The following is a 22,943-nucleotide window of genomic DNA, read 5'->3' as shown; positions in this document are numbered from 1 at the left end:
CTGGTGGAAAGAAAAAAAAAAGGGCAGCATGTTTGCAAGGTATTTTGCCTCTAATGTACACAGCACCACTTTAGTGCCCACAAGCAATTGCTTTTCTTTTAAAGCCAAAAGGTTTCATCAAAACTACCTACGATGTGGTGAGAAGCACCCATTTATTGTGCAAACTTCAACCTTAAAACTTAGCGCACGCTACTAGCCCTTTGAAATAAAATGCAAAAATGTGCCGACATATGTTGCGTATATGCTAACACTGTCATGAAATATATATATATGTGTGTGCGTGTTTGTTTGTTGTACACCCGCCGGTGATATGAAGGTGAATGCCGGACTGTCGACCGATCCGTGCTATCAGCGCCATGACGCGGCTGCCGTGGCAACTCGCTTTCTTATCGCGTGCTTTGCCGAGATTGAGCGCTTGGATCGAGCGCTGTTCTCAGTTCTGCAGCTGCTCCCTGCGGAAAGCGTAGAAGTGGGTTTCGATTTCAGCGTTGCTTTTTGTGAGCGCCAAGCCCACGTCATTGCCGGCAAATGATTCGCACATTGCACGTGAATTAGAGCGGACGTTGTTCAGCATGGCTTATCAGTGACTCAACCGCTTTCTTCATTCATGAGCGAATGTTAATAACTGTTCTTTTTAAGAAGTGGAAAATGTAAGTTACTTTTTGATTTGTTCCACAACCTTCCGGTTTAGCACATATCACAAAAAAAAAAAACTACTAAATCACATTGTCTACCGATAGCGTCTGGAAGGCTCATTACCCAACCCCACGCTTTCTGCGGGGAGTAGCAGCAAAGTTGAGAACAGCGCTCAATCCAAGCGCCTAATCTCGGCGAAGCGCGCGTTAAGAAAGCGAGCCACCTTGGCAGCCGCGTCATGGCGCTGATAGCACAAACCGCCAGACGGTCCGGCGTTCACCTTCATATCGCCGTCAAACCAAGCCAATCCATGTGCAGCCAACATAGATATCAAAATGGCCCTTCTTGGTGGTGTTTCCCGTAGGGGTGTGCGAATACTCGAATATACGAATTCGAATCGAATAGAAAGATCCCGAATAATTCGATTCGCGAATCGAATTCCTAGTATTCGGTCACTCGAATATTCGATATATTCGGCCAAAGACGCGCGGTCGGCGCGGAGCTGACAAAAAAGCCGTTTTTTCTCCCGATGTAAGCGCCGTGATATTAGACAGACCATGCGAGAAACACCTCTTGGTCCTACCATTCCACAAAAATCTAACGCACAGGTTAGAAAAAAGAAAAGTAACGAACGCCACGAACTTTATAGCACGCAGATTTACTCACGATCGTGACACAATCTTCCATTGAATCACAACCGAAACAGAAAAGCCGGAATTCCGCGCCATGCCTAATTCTTTTGACGAGTAAAGCCCCTCGTTTCAAATTGAAGCGCCGATGTAGAACACACTTGCCGCATTCACAGAAATCGGCGACTGCACGATCACACAAAGAAAACTACGTTAACCACGCCGATGAAACCAGCCGAGTTATCGTCGTCGTTCTTTTGGAACCGCAAGCGCCGAAAGCCGCAAATTCTGATTCGGAACGAAACGGAACGGAAAAATAGTGTGCCTAGATTTGAGAGGGTTTCCGACCGTTCAATAGCCGCGCTTGAATTTTGAACTGCGAGAAGGTGACGAAAAGACGAAAGCGTCGATCGGGATCGGGATCGGGCAGGCAGGGCAGGCGTCGTCGCTCTTTTGTTTGCTCGCCTTCTTTCCACGCGACAACACAACACATGCGCACTTGCGACTAATCTGCGCTGGAGCCGTCTCCGTAATTTCAGTTTCGCTTGCTTCCTCTTTTAAATCAAGGCTCTCTAAAACAGGAGAGATACGACGGAAAAATGGATGCATAGAGGCAGTCGGACGGTGACTTGCTCCACCTAACCACGTTTTATTTTCTTGCTTCAGATTATATTGGCCTGTTTACTCAGATTTAACACTTATATGTTTATTTATGGGAAATAAAATCCCCGGTGTCCTTTTTCTTCCTTAAAATGAAGACCAAATATCGCAAAATGCCCCTTTTCTGAGATACACAAATATATATAAAAAAAAAGTCGCGGTGTTAAATTGTGCTTTTAACGAGAAAAACAAAAAGGCACGCGTGGCTGTAACTTTTCTTGTTTTTCTTTTCTGTGTGTGACGTTTAGGGTAGATAGATTATGTTTGCGCCATAAAATTGGATCTTTAGTGCCCAACGTCCAACAGCAACTGCTTTTTTTTTTTTTTTTTCACCAGAACTTTTTTACATTTTTGCTATTGTTCTGTACAAGATGCATATTCTACACCAGGCGCATACTCTGCACATATATAGTCTCATTCGCAGCACACTTTGAGAAATTCCTACAAATAAAATCACTATTCGATATTCGATTCGATATTCGGCTTTTTTTTCTTGATTCGATTCGGTATTCGATTCGAGAACTACTATTCAGTATTCGCACACCCCTAGTTTCCCGCTGATCGCTCCTGACGATTTTGTCAGAAAAATCTAACTTTCGGACTGCAATCTGTCCGAAACATTGGTTGTGAACATATATTAACTCTATCAGGTAGGTCACGGTCCCTCCCTTAGGTCCAAATTATCGGCGTTTGAAAAATCAGCTGGTGACTGTAGTACCAAGAGAGATGAAAGAGTCGCTACTTTTTCTTTCGGTATACTTGAATTCTTTTTATTAGACCAATCTCACGTCTGTTCTCAATAGGTCGTTGCCCACGTATATGACACCAACAAGCGACGTGAAAAACCCGCATCACTATGGCCTTGTTATGTAAAAAGTGCTGCCCAGAGCTGCCCCCTGCAGAAAGGAGGAGAGTTTTCCTCTTTTTTGGACAGAAAGTAGTAATTGAGGCGTTGTTACCCCTTCCCGATTGTTCGTTCAGCTTCAACTGACCCCTCGAGTAGCGTACGAAAAAGAAAACAAATCCCGGTTCCTCACTGTGTTCTGCACATAAACTTAAAGGGACCATGAAATGATTCTTCAACTCCTTCCTCTTTAGCTTTAATCCTCAACTCAAAAGTGAAATGAGAAATCATGTGGTTGTGACGTGCTTGAGCACCGGATGCGGTGATTCGAAGCTTCCACTGTGCTTTTCAAGCACCCCATGGTACCTCGCATTCTCAACTCCAAGTGATGGTAAGCACCGTCACGGCACTCATTGGCTGCGAACGCGAATCAAAATATTCGTTGACGGATCGATTGTTGACAAGCGCATACGTCCGAGTGACACGGTCCTCGTGTGCAATGCGTGAGCTTGGTTCAGTTGACGTGTTTCGGCAGTGCGGATGCATCACAGTGAAAAAGTGGAAAGCGAGTAAGAAATAGTCTGCCATATTTTTAAGTTTTCGCACTGAAAAGCAATCTTTTGGCTTTCTACCCTCATGCACTAGTTCTCTTTTGACCCAATGACACGCGATTAGTAAAATTCCAATCTAAAATTATTTACCCCAGCCCAAAATTCATTTCGTGGCCCCTTAATGCAACGGCTCAGGCACTCCACATCGTGATGAACAGACAAACTACACACAATTGTTCACCACGTTACGTCACTGTTACGAAATTCCCCACCACGTCTAGCAAAGAAGTCCCGCCAATAACGGCTTTTGTCGTATTGTCTTGATCGTGCGCCCGTACGTGCTCTGTTCTTTCTGTTCTTGAGGTCCGTTCACACATTCGCGTTTGTTTACGGCCAAGTTCTTGCGATCTCTTACTACGAGAGGACACGCTGGCGCAGACTAAGGGGCGACCCTGGAATTGCGTATTCACCAAGACGAAAGACTCGCAATATTTGCGCGATCAGGCGTTTATACTAGGTATCTATGAGAATTGGTCCCTTATAACACTCTCAAAAGTTTTACAATCCAAAAAAAATAAACAAAAAAGGAATGATGCAAGAAAAAAAAAAGGGGGGGAATGTTCCAAAGCTACTTGATTGATAAGGCTACCGTGTTTTTCCGCCTTTTAAAGGGGCACTAAAGTGTGTTTTGAGAGCTTCGTTTTATGGTCATAACTCAATCTACGAGCTCTAAGCATCCTAAGAAACCCGAAATTATGTTCACGCACGGCCGGCTTGTGTAGTAAAAAAGCGATCAAAGGTCCCGACACTTGCTGTCGACGCAGAATGACAGACGGCACTACCGAACCCTGCCAAATACGGTCAAATGACAAACAGCACTTGTCGGCCACTGGAAAGCGATGGGTTCCTGCCTGGGTGAGCGGCCGATCGATCCCGCTCGTCCGCGCAGGAACCCATTGCTTGCAAGTGGCCGGCGAGCGCCATCTGTCGTTCTGCCCCGATGGCAAGTGTATGGATCTTTGATCACTTTTTGAATGCGCAAATCGGCCAAGAATAAATGTAATGTCAGGTTTTTTTACGATGCTTAGAGCTCGTAGATAGAGTTGGGACAATAAAACTAAGATCTCAGAAAGCACTTTAGTGCCCCTTTATAGGGATGCTGAACCAAAAATCGAATTTCAGAAAACAATGCAGAATTGATAGGCAGGACGCTGCAAATTCCAATACGTCACTCATAAAGCGGTAAATCCAGCGGATTGTCATATTTTTGTAAAAGAAGAGCGCGCTCAAACAAGGCCGAAAAGATGCACAACCCCGCTATTCTCATTTCGTCCTCTTTTCGCTTTTACTCCATGAGGGCGCGGAGAGGAAAGGGAGCGAGGCCATTTCTCCTCCTTCTCAACTCTTCTGCGATAAGATGACGTCAACATTGTCCCTCATTTACTCCTTTATTTTCCAGAAATACGGTTATCCGCTCGAGATATGGCTACATGAGTGGTGTTTCGTGGTTTATGGCGCCCTGTTGAACACTTCTGCAAGCTTATTTTGTGAAATCCAAATTTCAGTTCAGCATTTTTTTTTGAGACCATAAGAGACTTGGTCGAAAGCAGGCGGAAGTGTGTGAACCAACCTCTACCATTTATGTTATAATTTTACTGAATTTTTGCATATTATCGAAACCCTTTCTTGTGTAATACACAGAAAGGGATCTTCAAGGTGTATAAATATATAAATAAATAAATAATCCGGTTTGGGAACCGACCTGCTTGAGGAAGTCCTGCACAATGTTGTGCTCGGAGACCTGCGATCCGACGGCGAAGCGCCGCTTCAGCTGCCCCTCGATGCGCAGCAGCAGCTCGTGTTCTTCCTGGGTTCCGAAGCCTTCGGCCCCAGAAAGCTTGCCCGTCATGGCCGCCTCCAGGGTGGAAACCTGGAACAGCCGCAGCGCCTCGTCCACGTGCCGCTCCGTCGCAAACGCCGCCAGTTCCATCTTGGCCAGGGACTCCGCAATGCGCACGATGGCCTCCAGTTGCCTGGGCAGGAGATGCAGACGCAGCCGTTCAATGGAAAGCTTATAGTGCAGCATTAACTGAGGCTAATACTTCGAGCAAACAGTTGGAGGAAAGGGTAAACCGGTGCCATCTATTAGGTAGTTCTCAGAAGAGAGACATCCTGCAGAGAGTGCAGAATGTCCTAAGGCACCTGTTTTTGTAGATGAAATTTGCAGGGGAGATTTAACGTCAGATAAATGTGTATTGGGGAAACTTCAAGCTCTCTAGGACAATTTAATATATACTTGCATAAGAAGATGTGTCACTCTTCAATAAGAAATCTATGATATGCAAATGAAGCTATTAAGTGCCATTTTGACTGCTTATATATAAAGTGGGGGATGTGGAACTTCGGGTTATCTAGTATTAATAACTCAAATGTAATCATTCAGGAAGAGTAATTACCTCAAAATACGAGATGCATTTCTGCCCTACGTGAATTTTTGAAAGGAAGTTTTTTTCTCAATGAGGATTTCAGCTTAAAACAAAGGAAAGTAGATAGCCCATTCCCCAGTAAATTTCAGTTCAGGAACATCTTGATTGTGGTATCGGAATACTTCTACCTTCGAACAAAAGATTCCTTCGTATGAAATTTGCAGCAAAAAGCGGAACTGAGAAAAATGCATTCAAACATTGAACTCCTTTACTTTGTTACTGCCTCACAATGTGCTGAAAATATTTTATAAAAAGGTAACTATTTGTCATATGGTTATCAAGTTTAGTGTCAGGGTGTACAATTAGTTTCTAGAACCCAAACCCTCAAAATTAATTTTTTTTTTTTTAATTTAAATTTAGGTTTATGTCGCCCCTTAACTGCATTATTAATTTCTTACAACACATCTCAACAATACGCAAACAGGACGGTTCAATCAAAACACTATGCTCGACGCTAAATGAAAAAAAGAAAAGCTAAGCGCACCAATATCACGATTCTCTACAAGTAATGCACAAACTAAAAAAAAAAGCATATAGTATGTAGAGATGTTTTTCCTGCCTTTGCCCCTTCCATCTATTTTTACTGGTACAATCCCCTTTTGAGAACATGCAAGCATACACTCAAAGTTGGTTCTTTTTAAGGCGCTGTCAAGGCCATACAATAACAAAGTCGCCATTCAGCATGCCGTAAACTTACCGTACATGCTTTCATACCTACTACATATATATTCTATCTCCGAGTTCCAACATGGACACCCTCACCTGATGGTGATGGGGATGCTAGACTTCTTGACGTTTTCCTGGTCGTGTTCCCGAGTCCCGTTGCGCATCAGCACATACCGGTTCTTCAGCTTCTCAGCGGCAGCCGCCGAAAGCCTGGGACCACATTTGCTGCGAGAAAAGGACATCAACCAGTTGGAGCAATTCTGCACTTGCATTCTTGAAGGTGTGCTCTGCAGATATTTTTATCTAAACCAAACGAAGTACACCAAAGGTTCTATGTGGCAAAATTATCTATCCAATGTTTAATCATCTTGATAAATGGACTACTGTATTTATATCATAGCATTTCTCAAGAGATTATGTTATGAATTCATGCGAGATTGCTTGCAACAATATACATCTAGCAGTGGCTCTCAACCACTGATGTTTCCATCAGAGAGTCTGTGCGTGTGCACAATTCAGTGACAAAAGAACAAATGAGGAAAACCAAATTGCATGAAAACCAACTGTGAAGCTTTGAAGTGAAAAATAATCACCTTCCTCACTTGGTGCATATGGTTTGGTCTATTTAGCTTTGTAAAACAGCCATCACAAATAAAAAAATATATAAAAAACTTTAATGCACAACTTTATTGGTGTTTGAGCTCTTTGCGGACCTTAAAATTACCCCAAAAGGCCCGTGGACTAATGGTGCAATCCTATCGACAGTACTATCGATAGTACCAATAGTCGCCAAAAACCTGACTATCGATAGTAAAACAACTATCAATAGCACTATCAATAGTTGACTATTGAAAAACAATTGAAAAGCTATGGATTACTGTTGATAGTCGACTATCGGAAAATAATCATTAATCGAAAAACTATCGAGAGTCGACTGTCGTAAACCTATAGACAGTACTGTCGACAGTTTACTATTGATAGTTTTGTGACACTAGCAGTTTGCGTCGCTCACTCTTCTCCTTTTCTTGCTTTATTTTTTTCAAATGGGACACCAACTAGCGCAAGCACTTACAATCCCAACTTTGGTTCAGCTCTCAGTGATGACGAAGATGGGAGTTTGGGCGAATAGAGGAGGAAGGGAGGCGAGCAGTGGTACGGCAACTGTGTTTGCTCTAGTGGTGCAAAACTATCGATAGTACTATTGATAGTCGACTATCGAATAGCTATCGATAGTTTTGCATCACTACCGTGGACCCCTATTTCAAAACTGCTCGTCCAACACATGCAACCATCTTCAGATTCCGAATCGGAACTTTCACGAGCAATAACGTTAACAATAAACCCGAACCAAGGACTCCGGTTTTAATGTGTACAGGTTTGATTCACTCACTCGCTTATTTCAGCGCTCGACTTTGATTAGCTCTCCCTAGAGTGTTAACACTTCGCTCATTTGTTGATTTTCTTCATGTTTTACATGCTGAAGATATCAGCTGAACAGGGCCTTTTCCAAGCACCAATGTATTTCATTAGGGATCTGCTCAAACCGCTTGTTCAGAGCATCAAAATGTCGCATCAGTCAGCTTTTCTGCAACTCGAACCAACAAAGAACTTTAGTTCGACTCACTCCTTGCAGAAGGCGATGTACTTCTTGAGCACACTCAAACTCAACTCCCCTTCAACCGCAGCTTGCTCGTTCGTCTGCCCGGCATTCATGTGGAGGTTGATGACGTGCTTTGCCATTGTCTGCAAACCAACACGCAAAAAAACAAAAAACTGTGAAGGTTTTTTTCGGTTTACACTGTTTTAAAGCATAATACGTTCACATACTGGTTTGCTATCTAGAGTGCCACAGCACCCTCAGCACCTGCCTGGTGTCTACAAAAACAAACGCCCATCTCAAAATTTAGAAGCGCCAAAAAGTCTAATGCTAAGACATGCACAACGCGTTCTGTGTCTCTTAATTTTACCTGAAGAATTGAGGTATATTGCAAACTTTTATGTGTATACAGTAGAAATCTGTTGACAGGTTCTCAGATGACACAGTTTCTTGTCTGTTACGCACAGAAATTCCAGTCACATTGAGCATTCACAAGTACTGGTTATAATCACGTTTACAAATCTCTCAACTGATCTGTAACATCTGCTTATGAAGTCTTAGTGCCCTCTTGATTGGTGAAAAGGAAAGGTTAAAACACTTGTCATTTGAGGGCACCAAAAAAAGAAAAAGCAAGAGGTGCATTAGGTTGTGCAGAAACAAAATGTAGATATTTTTAACCTTATTTTATTTCTTCTTTAAATATGCAGTTTTTATTTTCGAATCCTTAGGGTGATGTATTGGGATGGTTCACAGTTGTTCACGGCAATACGAAAACAAGTATTTGGGTGTCCAAACCAGTTTTAAAAAACATGGCGCAGGCATTCCTGAGCCATGCCTGCGGTCTCACCAAGTCTCGCTTCTCGTCGTGTACATCCTTGACGATGAAGATCATGTCAAAGCGGGACAAGATGGTGGGCATGAAGTCAATGTTCTCGTCCGCCTTTGTGTCGTCCCAGCGACCGAAGACGCTGTTGGCTGCCGCAAGCACCGAGCACCTCGAGTTGAGGGTCGTCGTTATCCCGGCCTTGAATGACAATGATAAAAGAAAAGGGATAGAAAGGCAGGAGGGCGTCAATGCCATATACTAATCCGTTCAAACCAGTAAAGAGGCCACAAAACAATTCTGAGGTGCAGTTTTTAAAGCGATAGCTTCACGGCCGACGCTTTGCAGGGATTTCATGGTAGGCGTTTGTAGTTGTCTTTCGTTGCAGCGGAAATGGAAAAACCCTTCTCTCCTGTCGTGACGCAAGAAGTCGGGTGTTCCCACTGCCCGTGCCGCACGACGAGAGGAAAGCCCTGACGACCCGCCAATAACGGCGCGACGACGAGGAAACGTCGGCGGAGCTTCTTCCCCCGTCTGCTAACGATAACTTCAAAACAGGTGTTTTCAAACATTACTCACATTATACAAAATCCACACTTTGACAGTATACAGTTGCTACGCGTAATCTTAAAAGGTTTTCGAAACTTCCGCCACTTGCGACTTCACTATGACATCTCCACTTCTCTAACTAAACTCGAAAAGTAAAATGAATGACAATTTATGAGGTGACGATGGACTGTGGAAACTAAACGTTTGATTGGGGTGAACTTATACCTAAAACACAATAGGAAAAGGCTAGCATCACAGGCGTCGATGGCGACGTAACAGCAGGATCGAGCGCTGGGGCGAGACTGACTTTGCTGTGCAACGCGGATCCCTTTATGTAGATGCGTGGGGTTCTAGAACAACCGGCGTAGAAGGTTCGGCGCGCAGAACATTTTACCTCGAGTAAGCAACAGGGTTCTTGAATTTACCAGAATGCGACATTACAGCTGCATGCGCAGCAATAAGTTCTGCTAAAACTTGTTGCCTTGCGCCTGCCTTCGGAGCTTTGCCTCAATTACCCGCATATGTCCCACTCTCCGCTTTTTGCCGTGAATGTCGACGTTATTCCCTCTCTTCATTGCTGAGTAGCACTGGGAAAACGCGCATCTCTGCTTGTTTTGTCACTGCCGCACACCCTCCCTAACGATGCTGCCACCCCAAGGCCATGCTCTGTCCCAGGAGCGAGCGCGGAGGGAACGGCTGGCTTCTGCGGCTCGCGGCCGGCGTCCCGCCCACACTGACCACCAACGAGAGGCCGCTTGTATCGCGCGTAGACAACAATGTGAGGGTCCCGAGGTGTGCAAATGTGCTACAGTTATTGCTTTTACTTCTTCATACATTATGGGTGAAAAGGACACCTTTCTTCTGGCAAATTTTGTGCAACACGACAAAGCAGTTTCCTCCTCTCCAAAGTTTACCCTGCTAAAGTGGAACTAGAGCCACTAAATAAGCTACGCTTCAGAGTAACAACACTACCCACTGTGGGGCTTGAGGTCATGGTTGTTAGTTATCTGAAGCTTTATCTGAAATCACAGGGAAAGCTTTTCAGTCCTAAACAAATGTTTAAACAGTTTACGACAGAGCAAAGCAATATGACATGAGCTTCCTAACACTGAATCTAATGCTGAGGAAGTTGCACTTTTGAATTAGTATGAAGAAGCAGCTGACGTGGAGGAACGTCTTGGTTAGCTAGAAGTGGTCGGAAGCCTGGGGTGGGCACCTGATAAGCCCTCTACTTGTTTTTCAAATGTTTCGAAAGTAGTGGGTGGGCATTTACTGAGACTCGAGTGCGTGTTCAGTGTTTTACGGTAATGTTGGGAACAATGAAGTGTGATGCCCACCGGAAGTATCGGGGCCATTGAGTGCAGGATATAAAGAAGTTCATAATCATGTCTACACGGTCGAATCTCATTAATTCAAACTCGAGGGGGATTGAAAATTTGTTTGAATAAAGCAAAGCTTGAATTACCGGGAGTTTTTTTTCCCCATAGAGACGCATAGGATGGGACCTTCAGGATAGTTTGAATTATCCGCAAGTTTGAATTATGAGAGTTTGAATTAAAGACAGTCTACCGTAACATTATTTTCATGTTCTGACTAAGAAGTTCTTCAGCTAGTAGAGGTACTCGTAACTTTCTCTGAATGTGCAAAGCAGTCATGTCAGCTAAAACAATACAACAGTCAAACCTAGTCTTCTAAAACGGTCCTGAGGTTGGAGCTACGTTTAAAAACGTAGCTTAAACCTCAGGAGCCACGTAAGCATGAAATCTGTAGGTTGGCCAGTTCCGTAACTGCTAAACGATCTTGAAAAAACCCAGTCACCGGCATGAAAGTCGAGTGCACATTTCTGTCCTACGGACCGAGCACGTAGGAGTGCGAGGAGCAGAAGCAGGTGGTGTGAGAAAGTGTTCGGAACAAAGTGGAAAGAGAAAGAAAGAGGAATGGAAAGGCGGGATAGAGCGCTTCCCCTCTCTTGGTGATCCAGAAAAGTCAGCGCAAAGGCTTTGTATCGGGGTGGTGCTGAAGGGAAGTGCACGCAGAGCTGCAAGGAGACAATGGTGTGATGCAATCTGTTTCCTTACGAAACGCTACCCTGGGCACCATCTGAACCAAGAGCACCACCCACCCCAGGCCCTGAAAGACTAAGGGTGATCCTGCCCTAGGCACCACCAAACTAAAAGCCCCACCCACCCTATAAAGTTATCACATTTAAATGCATTTGGCAGAATGACCCAACACGCGGTCAAGCTTTTTAACACAGAATGTGCTGTATAGCTGGAACCTAACCATAGCCGGTTAGGTGCCAGAAACGAAAATCGAGAGGCCAAATGCCAGCCGACCACCAACGCTGCGCTCATACCCTCGCTGATTGGACACCGGTGCGTCTTCCCGAGGGCCGTCCTCACCTTGGCAATGGAGATGGTCTGCTGCTCCATGGCCTCGTGGATGGCAACCCTGTCATCTTCTCGCATCTTGTCAAACTCGTCGATGCACACGACGCCGCCGTCTGCCAACACCATGGCTCCGCCCTCCATCACAAAGTTGCGCTACGGGGAATTGGAGGAACCACGACAGAGTTTTTAAACACTAAAAGGCACTTGCCGTCAGCAAAAAGGTGACCACAACAAATCAAGTACACTAGGTGCCTGCGTCTCGTCCCACACAATGGCTCTGCTTTCCACCGTAAACTTGCACGGCAGAGTTGAACAGATTAAAAGTCATTCCTCAATAATTTCGAGGTATCTACAACAAACTGAAGCACACATGACACCGAAAGGGCTAGCCATCATCTTCTTCACAACTAGCCATAATAAAAACATAGGACATTCAAGGTTGCAGTACTACTACTGTCGTCTGAAAATTGTTAAAAAATCCTCAAACCAACACGTTTTGATATTTATGGACGTGTGAAAGGAAAGAAATAATTCTCAGAATGCAGTTTCAGGGTGTCTACCAACCGGGAAAACCGGGAATTCTGAGGGATTTTGAATAGTCTGGAAAATCTCGGGGAATTTGTGCTTCTATCAGGGAACTTTTTTTTATTATTTTTTTTTTTTTTAGAAGTGTTACAAATGGACTTTCACAGTCCAAAATTCTTCAGATATCAATGGAATGGGCTAAACGTACAGTCAAGCCCGGTTATATCACACCCGTGTATTTCGAATTATTGTTTATATGAAAGAGTCCAAACATCCCCTAGAAAATCACATTATTTTTCTGTATCGAATGTCCATAACTCCCGTGGTGGGGACACTTGATGTAGCGAACAAAGACGAAGCACCGCCAAGCGCGGCCGTCCTTCGCTTCTGGGGGTCGGATTGCGCCGGCCGGGAGCACATAGCTTGGGTTGCGGGGCTGGCAGACCACCAAGCCAGCATACGCGCACGCGGGGATACGCAGCGAAAAAGCGGTTGTATGAAAAATTAAAAAAACCCAAGAAAAACAAAAAAGTGGAGGATGGCAAAAGCAAAGGGAAGGGCGCCCGCGCGCGTAGGGAGGGCAGGGAGTGCCCGCTGTTGGAACGGTCGCGTGCGCTCTTTTCCCTGAACCATAGCCCGAACACCGCTGTCGCTTGAGCGGCATCGCCGTCGGCATAACCGTAAGGTCACGTAGCCTTCCCCTTCCCCCCCCTCCCCCCGAGGTTACGTGACCTCACGGGTTTTGGGGGGGGGGGGGGGGGGGTTTGAATCTAATAAAAGTTACTCATTACCATTAAAACTGTATTATGTTTTTTTTTTATTATAACATGCTTTTTAGAGAGTAACAGCATCTGGCGACATGGTGTCAGCCCATCTTGACCTAAAACGAAGTTCTGTGTTACTCAGGGAATTTCACAAAAGTACCCAGGGAAAACCTGGAAAACTCAAGGAATTTGAAAATGTCAACTTGATAGACACCCTGAGTTTTCAATCTGAAACATACTGCAATATAGTAATGCCCTCTCCCTAGCCGTACCTTTCAGGTTGGTCTCGGACCACCCGGAAGGCACGTTGCAAAATAGTGTTGGGTGATGACTACAACGCGTCGGACTTGCGCATATTCAGTGAGAAGCGAACAAAACAAATTCAAGGCTCTCACCGTCGACGGATCCCTCATGACGGACGCAGTCAGCCCAGCAGCACTGCTGCCTTTTCCGGACGTGTAGACCTGCAAGTTTAGGGCCAAAACGTTAAGGCTCACAAAACAAAATATTCATTCAGTGTCACTGACATGCCTCGTTAATTCATGGTATGGTGGCTGTAAGGAGAGGTGTGCTGAACAGAAAATCAAAAGCATACCACTTGTTCATGACGCCAATGGCACCGGTACCCTGCGCCTGGTGCCATCAAGCTGTGCACAATGGCACCACACGTAGAAGTGCGTCCCGCATGAGCATGAGGAGTACGAGACGCTTTCATGACCCGCGCACAACGCTTCAGACGCTTCACGCCACGCCCCTTCAAGCAGAAATGCACCGGTATCCTGGCTACAGCACCACCTTTCGTTATGAAGCAGCGGCATGTGGAACTAACCAAGAATGCAAAGAGCTCGGTACACCTACCCTTATAGCGTCAAATTCATGGGTAGATGCTCTGCACCCTTTTTGTCATACAGCTGCAATAGGAAGCAGTTAGCAGTAATCCCAGCAAATGTGAGCAATGAGGCTTGCACTAAGTGTTATACTTGCCACCAAAAGAAAAAAAAAAAGAGCCGTGTGCATAGTTGATAGGCTGCACAAAGCAGTTCTTGTAGGATTTATTCATCCGAGGAAGAAACAATGCTTTTTGCGTATGATGCGTGCACATTCTGATAAATTAACGAGCAACTGTTCTTAAGCACACCTACGAGTATCTTGTCTAATTTGCCAGATAAGAGGAAATTAGCAACCTAACGTCCCACGAGGAGCCAGACTTTTTTTTTTTTATTGCAGTTCTTGAGGAGAGTAAGAAACCGTTCGAGTTCAAGGTTCTTGTAGGCTTCAGAACAACCTGAAGCCAAACCGAGCTTTTCATGGCACAAAAACTAAGAAGACAATGCTATATTAGCCAAGGATTAGTTTACCTGAAGCAAAGCAGGATGGTGGTCAGTTTGCAGCAAGAACTCAAACTTGTTGAATCCTGGAAACATCAATCCTGCCTCTTCTGTTTTCTATCTTTATTTTATTTTTTCTTTCCGTGGTTTGCAGAGCTCGCGGCGCAGGTTTTAGGCAGGCGGCCAACTACGTAGGCCAACTTTCTTCAACTGCGACACGCTTCACTTTTTGAGACTGAATCCAAGTTTAGCTTCAGCAAGGATGCATTTCTGTATTAAAAAAAATCTCCTGAGAGTCAGAGTGGCTATCAATGTTTCACTAAAAGACTAAGCTGCCCCCCGAAGGAGCTATAGTCAATAAATTACTCCGAATATGTAATTTCATTACAATTATACACCCGCTCTGTTCCAAGAGACACATATTATGGCTTTCGCGGATTCACTTACGGCAATGGGAGCCACTCTTTCCACAAACTTGAGCATTTGACTCTTGGCAGTTCCGGGATCACCGAGCAGCAGGATGTTGATGTCCCCGCGACGTCTTAGGCCGTCGGGAAGCCTGGAGAAAAGTATGGCCCATCATTGATCTCACCATCATAATTGTAAGTCTCAGGTCTCACGGACACCGCTCTCATCTGGCGTCAACGTACCGAGCGTTTCAACAAAGGCTTTAAAAAAAGTTCCTACTAATAGGGCGTTTACGCAAAAACACGAATGATAGGAATAGCATTTGCATTTTGGCATCGCCAGCCTTGCGCCTGTTCCACAACTGGTACCTTTAACACACCCCTTTTTCTTTGAGTCCTTTTATTATTGACCGATTTTAATATTCCGACGATGCACAGCAAGTTTCTAATTGGAACCACACATTCATTTTCACAAATTAAAAAGTTTACTTGTAAATGTTCCAATTATTTAGCTAATTGGTATGTTTTTTTGCAGTCCTTGACGTTCGCTGTGGCCGGCAGTTTGTTCCCAAGAAAAGTTTCTTCTTTTTTTTCTTAACCACCCTATTGGCGGAAATTTCTGGAAGTCTACACGGAAACACCTGGTATATATTTACTCGCACAATGAACACACCCCCCACAACGGGTACCAATATTTTGACTTTTTTTTCCCCCTTGCGAAATGAACACACCTCCAATTTTCGGCTCCGCGAGTTGGCAATTGCGTCCAACTTAGCTAGCCACCGAGCCCACCAAGCCAGTTTTCTTTTGCCGCCATGCGGTCAGGTCAAGCCAAGCCAAGCCGCTCTTGTAATGGCTGCTAGTGCTATGTTGCCTGGAACGCATCTCCGACTGGTGTGTTTACCGCCTCCAAAAAAGTGGTCCCTCGATTTCCACCTGATGACGTCAAAGAAGTGTCATGCTGTCACCAATCGCGATCCTAGCGGCGTCTCAACAGTTCTGGTGTTTAATATGGCAGACGTCTGTTCTGCTGTAGGTCGCTTTCCACTGTGACAGTCCACGGAAGTTAAAGCAGACAGAAGTTGGGACGCCGTGACGACGGCGACACTCGCATTCGCTCGTGCTTTTCACCAGCATTTCTACAACCAACCGCCAGGATCGCGACAGGCAACAGCATGACACTCCAGCTTCTGTGACGTCATTTGTTGCCACTTTGGGACCACTTTTCATGCATGGGCGGGATAGGACGCTAAACACACCAGTCGAAGACACGCTCCAGGCACCATACTAGTGCGTAGTTGCGGAAGTGATCAACCGTGACACCAAGCAATGCGCACACTTGACGAAGCTTGGGTCGAGGAATTGCCCAGCCCCAGACACTCTTCACCTATTGGATGCATTGATGTCAACAAACACGCTGTCGTCTGTGGTTTGCATTCGAACAGTGAAATCAAGAAAATGGTTAGGCCTAAGAACGGTCGCATTGCTCCGTGCCGAGTGAGATTCGTAGGGCACTTTCCCTTCGGCAAAAGGCACGACGAAAATGCCCTAAAAAGGTTACCAATTTATAAAGCATGGTTACTGTGGCATGCCCCCGACCAGCCGTGGGTGCTCCTCTATCAGTGGAGACGTGCCACAGTACCTTGCGATGTCATATTGGCATTTAATATGACATTTGCACGAAGTGCGTAAATGTAAACATGTTACCTCGTGTAATTAACGCTCCCCTCAAATATGTGTCAATTTTTCGGGGAAAAACTGTGCTCATTATGCGAGTAAATACGGTAAAATGTATGGTGGTTTCATGAAATGCCTTTTCACTTCTGGCAAGCCCATACCTGCCAACTCTTCCGAATTTTTCGTAAAATGTACGAATTGGGACTAATTTTACGATTTTACGAATCTTGCTTCAAATCTTACGAAAAATATATTTCTTAATTTTTTTTTATTTTATTTATTTATTTATTTTTTGTTGATTTTGTAACTCCGTTGTTGGCGGTATCTTCCACCGCCACAAGAGGACGATAGGTACCGTCCACAGCAGCTTCGTGGTTTTTACTATCCATCTATCCGGTGGCCACGGATCGAAAACCAATCCAAAGCTCAAAGCCTTTGTTCGTGTGTTCGGCGGTGCACGGGTGCACGTTGGTTCGGCGTGTTCAGACGTTGTTGGGCCTCGCTGTTTCGGCCAGTTTCGAGGCGAGAAGTACGGCGTCTGTGTTTGTTGCACATGTAACTGTAGCATTCTCCTGGTCACTGGCTTCGCGGCGCAACGCCAAACTCCAAACCTTAAAAGAGGTACTTTCAGGTGTTCCTGAAGTCCTACACGTCGAAATTTCCATGCTTCGTGCCGCCCAAAAAGCGAGAGAAGTTTGTATTGTGTAGCACCTACACGTATGATGTAAGCGTTTCGCACACTGGACAGGCTGACATTACGCTGCACATCTCTTCGCGTAACCCCCCCCCTCCCCCCTCCCCCCCACCCCCACCCGCCGCGGCCGCGGGGCTTTTACGAATTTGAAAGTCCACAGGTTGGCAGGTATGCAAGCCACATTCTGCAAAGTTCACAAACGGTGTCTGCCACATTCCCCATTTGCTTGCACGCAGACAATTAGTCATTGGCGTCGTTTTTGCCGTTGGTGAAATTCAGAATTATGACGAGTGACTCTGTCAACTACAAAACTTGCTAAGTACGGTTGGGGACTTATTTGAACTACTTAAATCCATGCTCATTCGACTTATCGTTCTCTTTTCAAAGTCGCCCTGACAGCACCTGCCGGAACCATTTTGGCAGCTGACGGGTCGACTACACGATTCACTATACTTGTGCACTACTCGTATGTATTTGTATGATGACTATACTTGTAGCATTGGTACATGCATTCGGAAAACCAAAACATCATGAAATGTTGCACGTTGTTCCTGAAAATGCTGACCTTATATTAGAAAGGTTCTACTACTGTAAACGAGTTAACTTTTGCGGGCTCGCATTTTGGAGCGATATTTTATGTTTTCATTACCTTGGGGCGATGTGCGATAAGTGGGAGGCAAACAGGAGTTCCTTACGTGGATGGCATAACACAAAGCTTGCAGTGCTCGATAAGTGTCGACTGGTTTTTTTTCTGTTTTGTCAACCGATTTTTTGCCAGGTGACATCGTAAATGTGGCTCGTGTTAAATTGTCCCATTCTTAGTGGTAGCTCTCAGAACCGTTGGAGCGTCAGGTAACAAAATAGAGTATGAGACGTGTCTCTTTGACTGCAATGGGGCTGCCCACCTGCCAAACGACCGACAACCACCGAACTCTCCATGAGGCTGCCGCACTTTTTGGAAACCACACCCCTTACCTCGTTCCCTTCTGTTATTGGGACGTCTGTCATGCATTCGGGTCATGCACAGATTTACCCTGGGGGTTGGAGAAACCCATCCCTGTGTCTCGTTTTCTCCAATGTATAAACCCGATAAACGCCGATTTCTTTTGCTAACTCATTAAAGGGACTAAAAATAAAATGCTGAAGCTGTGGGGAAAACTTAACCAGAAAACAACCCCACATTCTAAAAAAATAAGCAACGAATTTATGAAGCCCTAATTACGGTATTTAGTGAAATCGAGGAAAAAGAAGCGTCTCGTGGCCCCCTATACCGCATTGCGGAAGTGGTGGTGCTTTGCGTGAAATGACGTTGGGACACCCCACCTTTTGGCAGAGCCACTGAAGAGGAGGCAGGCAATGGCCTTCTTGATGTCGGCAAAGCCGTAGATGGAGGGCGCGATGCTCTTGGCAATACGCTCATAGATGTCCGGGCTGCTTGCCAGGTGGCGGAAGGTCTCCTCTTCGTCGGGGGTGAGCATGGTGCCGCCCACCCTGCCAGCACCCTCCGTGTTCACCGAGATCCCCACGATGCGCAGGTACGGGGCTCGGATCCCAATGTTGGACTTCTCCTGTGGGCGGCCCTGCAATCGCCGTCGATTCGTTTTATGGCGGCAGCTGTTAGTGCTCCTTTCTGGCAAAATACGGCGGCGCTCGCAAGCAAAAACCTATGCAATTGCGGAGGGAGTAATGGCACTGCCGTGCTATTGCTTTCTCTCCATCGCCGTTGCACAACCGTGCCACCTATGGCTGGGCCAGTCTTGTTCACATTGCTCAAAATTACAATTACTATTACTCTTGGTTAAAATTATTCGATTAGACCACTTAAGACGAAAAGTAATTGACCATTACTTCAAAAAATTAATCACTTTTTTGATTACATCAAATTTCTACAAAGGCATATATCTTTCTGCCGGTTAGCAAATGAGCCTTTTTGTGCTGTCCATTATTGAATTCGATTAACCACATTACTGAGTACTCATGTTTGTAATCCACCACTTTCAGTGTACAGCCAAAACCACTTATAACGATCCCACATATAACGACCTATCAGTTATAAGAACCAGCTTTCAGGAAATGTATGAATTTAAGGCCCTACCCATTAAAATTGGTCCAAACAAAACAAAACCGTTTTTCAAAGCACCATACAGTTGCAAATAACACTCAAAGTCCGCTTTCAGAAAAAAAAAATGACCGCATTTCTATGTGGTGAATGATGTTGATTGGGGCGAAGCTCTGGTGGTGCTGATGATACTGATTTTATTGTTCATAGGTAGTGCTGAAGGTGCTGACTTTTTAAAATTTTTATTGCTCATAGGTAGTGCTGAGTTCTGGGTTGCGTTTCGACTTCATTAGCCAATGCATGCAAAGTTTAACACAATTATATACAGATTTGACCGCAGCGCCCTCTCCTGTATAGACGTTGAGCGACTACATGCAACGATTCATCAATGATATCCCCAGCTCTTGAGTTACTACCACATCTCAGAGCCCCCTACTCGTCTCGCAGTTGTGGCCGAGTGGTTAAGGCGATGGACTAGAGATCCATTGGGGTCTCCCCGCACAGGTTCGAATCCTGTCGACTGCACAAACATTTTTTCTTTCTTTAAGAAGACATGGGATGGCAATCAATGTGAGCACGGACGCCGGACAGACAAGGCTAGACCCTAAGGAGCTTCGCTCCTAAAACTCTTGCGCACGGAAAGAAAAGAAAAAAAAAAAAAAGATTAGGAGTTACACTCCGGGTGTGGCACTTCCGGAGACGCTCAAGGTCATTTCCACGGACGCGCGGCATACAGTTGAACCTTGATCTAACGAAGTCACCAGGACCCGCTAATCATTTCGTTAAATTGGGAACTTCATAAAATCGAGGAAGGGATAGCTTGCACATAGGCTGTGCGGGGAATCCGTATTTGTTTGTTAAATCAGAAAATTCGTAAAATCAAGTTTTGTTAAATCGAGGTTCAACTGTATATCCCCGAGGAAACAAAACTACAAAAGCAAAAACGCCCTCTCGAGTCGTGTAGTTCGCTGATTCACTACCGTGTTTGCATGATTCTAACGCACACTTTTTTCCGCCAAAATCGGTGCTCAAAACTACATGCGCGTTACAATCGAAACTGAAGACTGAAACTAAACGAAAACTCAATGCTCGGTAAAAGGTGGCTAGCACCGTTGTCATTGTGACAGTTTGTTTACGTTTGCCGTTTTGATATCCGTATCATGCACATTCTTTCGCATCTACGGACTCGTAACTGCCGTTTTAAGATAGAAAAATTTTTTTTAAAATCTACTAGGACGTTTTATTTAAACGAAAGGGCATCCTGCTAGCGGAAAAAATATAACAACGAAGCAGCACTGCGTGGCCTCGCAATCCCAGCCACCCGACGAGCTCGCAAAGTGTTGTTTGAAAGACGACACCGCCAGAGGCGACGGCCGCGCACTCGTACATGCGCAACAAGCGCGGCACTTAAAACACTCTAGACCTCCGTGGACAGCGAAGAACCATCGCCGGAGTAGTGCATGGCATTTATTTTTGTGTTGGCGTGCGTTTCATAAAATCTGTTATATGAGGTATGCGGTCAATCATTATTTTACTTGTGCAATTGGATCGGCAGCAATTTACTTTTTGATTATCTGGAAGCTAAATCTGCTTGCACATTAGAATTGGGGGCGCACTAGAATTGTGAAAACAGTTTCTTTAAATAAAGAGCTGGCAGAGTGAAACTACCAATACCAGCTTCATTTATAGCACGTTTTCAAGGTAAGTCTGGATATAATAAAAAAAATGATTAAACAACCATTTTTAGTGCAACTATCGCGTTCGTTATAAGAGGGTTTGACTGAACCGTTGCCCTGTCAGAGAATTGGCTTGAGGATTCCCCGGTAGGGAGGTTGCGGAAATGAAGGGCACCATTAGGAAGGGGCGGGGTAAACAGTAACGGTTACGAGTAATTTCATTACTTAAAAAGTAATCAGACTACTACCCCGACCACTCCCTAATAAAAGTAATCAAATGATCATAAAAATTACTACAAAAAGTACTTGATTACAAGTATTCTGATTGCTTGTAATGAGTAGCACAGAAGTCTGGGCTAGACGCGCTGTCGCTCCATCTCTGTCTCCACAGCCGTAATATCTATGAGCGATCTTGCAAAGCTGTTCGGTTCACACACACGCGACTGCTTGCGACCGTATGCCTTGAAACCTCTGGCAATTTCTTACAACGAGTGAACACACTGGCCCCATCTATTGCGTAAAACACTTGCAATGTCCGTACGTCTCCCTTTTCGCATATCAGTTTGTCTTTGTTGGCTTGAATCAAAATACAAAACAGACAAACCCATGTGACGTTCTATAAATGAATGCTGGATTTAGTCAGTTTTGTGTTCAATCAGGGTAAGCTTTTTGATTCTTGGCCATATGGATAGCCTCTTTTACGTGAAAGCTGAACTTCTATGGTGTTCTTGCCCGAATAAAGTTTACTCTCGAGCAAAGATATTTAATGTACTGAAACTTTGAAGAAATGCTCTTTCCAACGAGAGTATGATCACCATTCTAGGACATACCGGCGCAAAGCTACAGCAGTTTGAAAATAGGAAACAGAAGTTTCACATTTCAAAAACACGTGATTTTGCATCGTCGGCTGCCCGAAAATGTTTTATTTCTTCGAAAATACTTCAGATATTGCAATAAGAGTTTGCAGGAGTATACACTATTAGTTGTGGAACCACAATACACAAAAATAGGAAAATCTGTTTTTTTCTGAAAAATTGCAATTTTAAGGTGGTGTCCTCACTTAAGACTCTCGGTTGAAAGTTCTAATGCAAATGTTTGCAACTTGGCAAGCTATAATTTAACACCCAAAGTTTTACTGAATGTTACGCTACGTGTGCCTGAATCAAAAGATTATCTTTGCATATCACTTCAAGTATGCGATAGCTTTTTTTTTTTTACCTTTTATTGCTATGGTTTGATCCGTCCCCACCCCCATCTCCATTTCTCTGTCCGGCCCGCTCCGTCTCCACTTTGTGGCAATTTGAGCCACTGCAGCAAAAGGTTGTCGACTCCTGCTCTAAACTATCATTTCTCATTGATAGTGCGCTCACACATACTGCACAGCCTTTGCTCTTGTGAAATGCAGTTCCTGGGCCACCTCATGGATGGCAACAGTGTGCTAGAGTGTTCTCTAGAGAGCCTGTATTAGAGAATTTCCAACTGCTCAATCGGGGTCAAGTGGTTTATGGGCCGCATTAGCAATACGAGCAGCGAGGAGGTGACGAACGCGTCAATCGTCTGCTAACGTCTCCGCCTTTCCGCTAGCTTTTCTCACCACCACGCGACAATGGAATGCATGCACACTTGCAACCAATCTCCGCGGGAGGCGTCTGCCGTTAAATTGCAAATGCCCCGGTGATCCGAGATGAATTCTCTTTTCAATCTAGGCCCTCTAGTGCTCTCGTCGTGAGACATCGCAAAAGCTCAGTCCTAAACAGACACAACCGTATGAGCGGGTCTTTAGGATGGTCCAGAAATGACATTGTAGGTCTTTTTGTAAGAGAGCACACATGTTCCCATATCATGTTGATGTGAAAGGATGCATGCCACGCCCAATGTATTGCGAAGCAATACCCTGGAACGTCCGGTCCCCTGCTTCTTGATGGAGTAGACACCAATGGCAGTGATCCTGTTGCCGGGAACCACACGCTCGCAGAGGTACC

The 22,943-nt window shown here is 44.9% G+C and overlaps 1 protein-coding gene and 1 non-coding gene across 2 annotated transcripts in view; one reads left to right on the top strand and one right to left on the bottom strand.

The window, feature by feature from the left end:
* Positions 1-22,943, bottom strand: part of LOC8037095 (DNA replication licensing factor mcm5) — a 31,345-nt gene that overhangs the window by 206 nt on the left and 8,196 nt on the right. The window contains exons 6-14 of the mRNA XM_029991159.4: positions 22,855-22,942; positions 18,550-18,806; positions 14,896-15,007; positions 13,516-13,584; positions 11,844-11,984; positions 8,917-9,093; positions 8,097-8,215; positions 6,569-6,697; positions 5,083-5,353 (exon numbers count right to left, since the gene is read on the bottom strand). Of these exons, the coding sequence (XP_029847019.1) occupies positions 5,083-5,353; positions 6,569-6,697; positions 8,097-8,215; positions 8,917-9,093; positions 11,844-11,984; positions 13,516-13,584; positions 14,896-15,007; positions 18,550-18,806; positions 22,855-22,942 (1,363 nt within the window). The remainder of the gene's footprint in view (positions 1-5,082; positions 5,354-6,568; positions 6,698-8,096; positions 8,216-8,916; positions 9,094-11,843; positions 11,985-13,515; positions 13,585-14,895; positions 15,008-18,549; positions 18,807-22,854; position 22,943) is intronic.
* Trnas-aga lies at positions 19,729-19,810 on the top strand. The gene has a single exon. It is a non-coding gene; the product is annotated as a tRNA-Ser (tRNA).

This window comes from Ixodes scapularis, unplaced genomic scaffold (genome assembly GCF_016920785.2).
Source record: "Ixodes scapularis isolate PalLabHiFi unplaced genomic scaffold, ASM1692078v2 PGA_scaffold10__122_contigs__length_95168666, whole genome shotgun sequence".
NCBI classification, from domain to species: Eukaryota; Metazoa; Arthropoda; class Arachnida; order Ixodida; family Ixodidae; genus Ixodes; species Ixodes scapularis.
The sequence above is the reverse complement of the archived record's forward strand: the minus strand, read 5'-3'. Positions and strand labels throughout refer to the sequence as shown.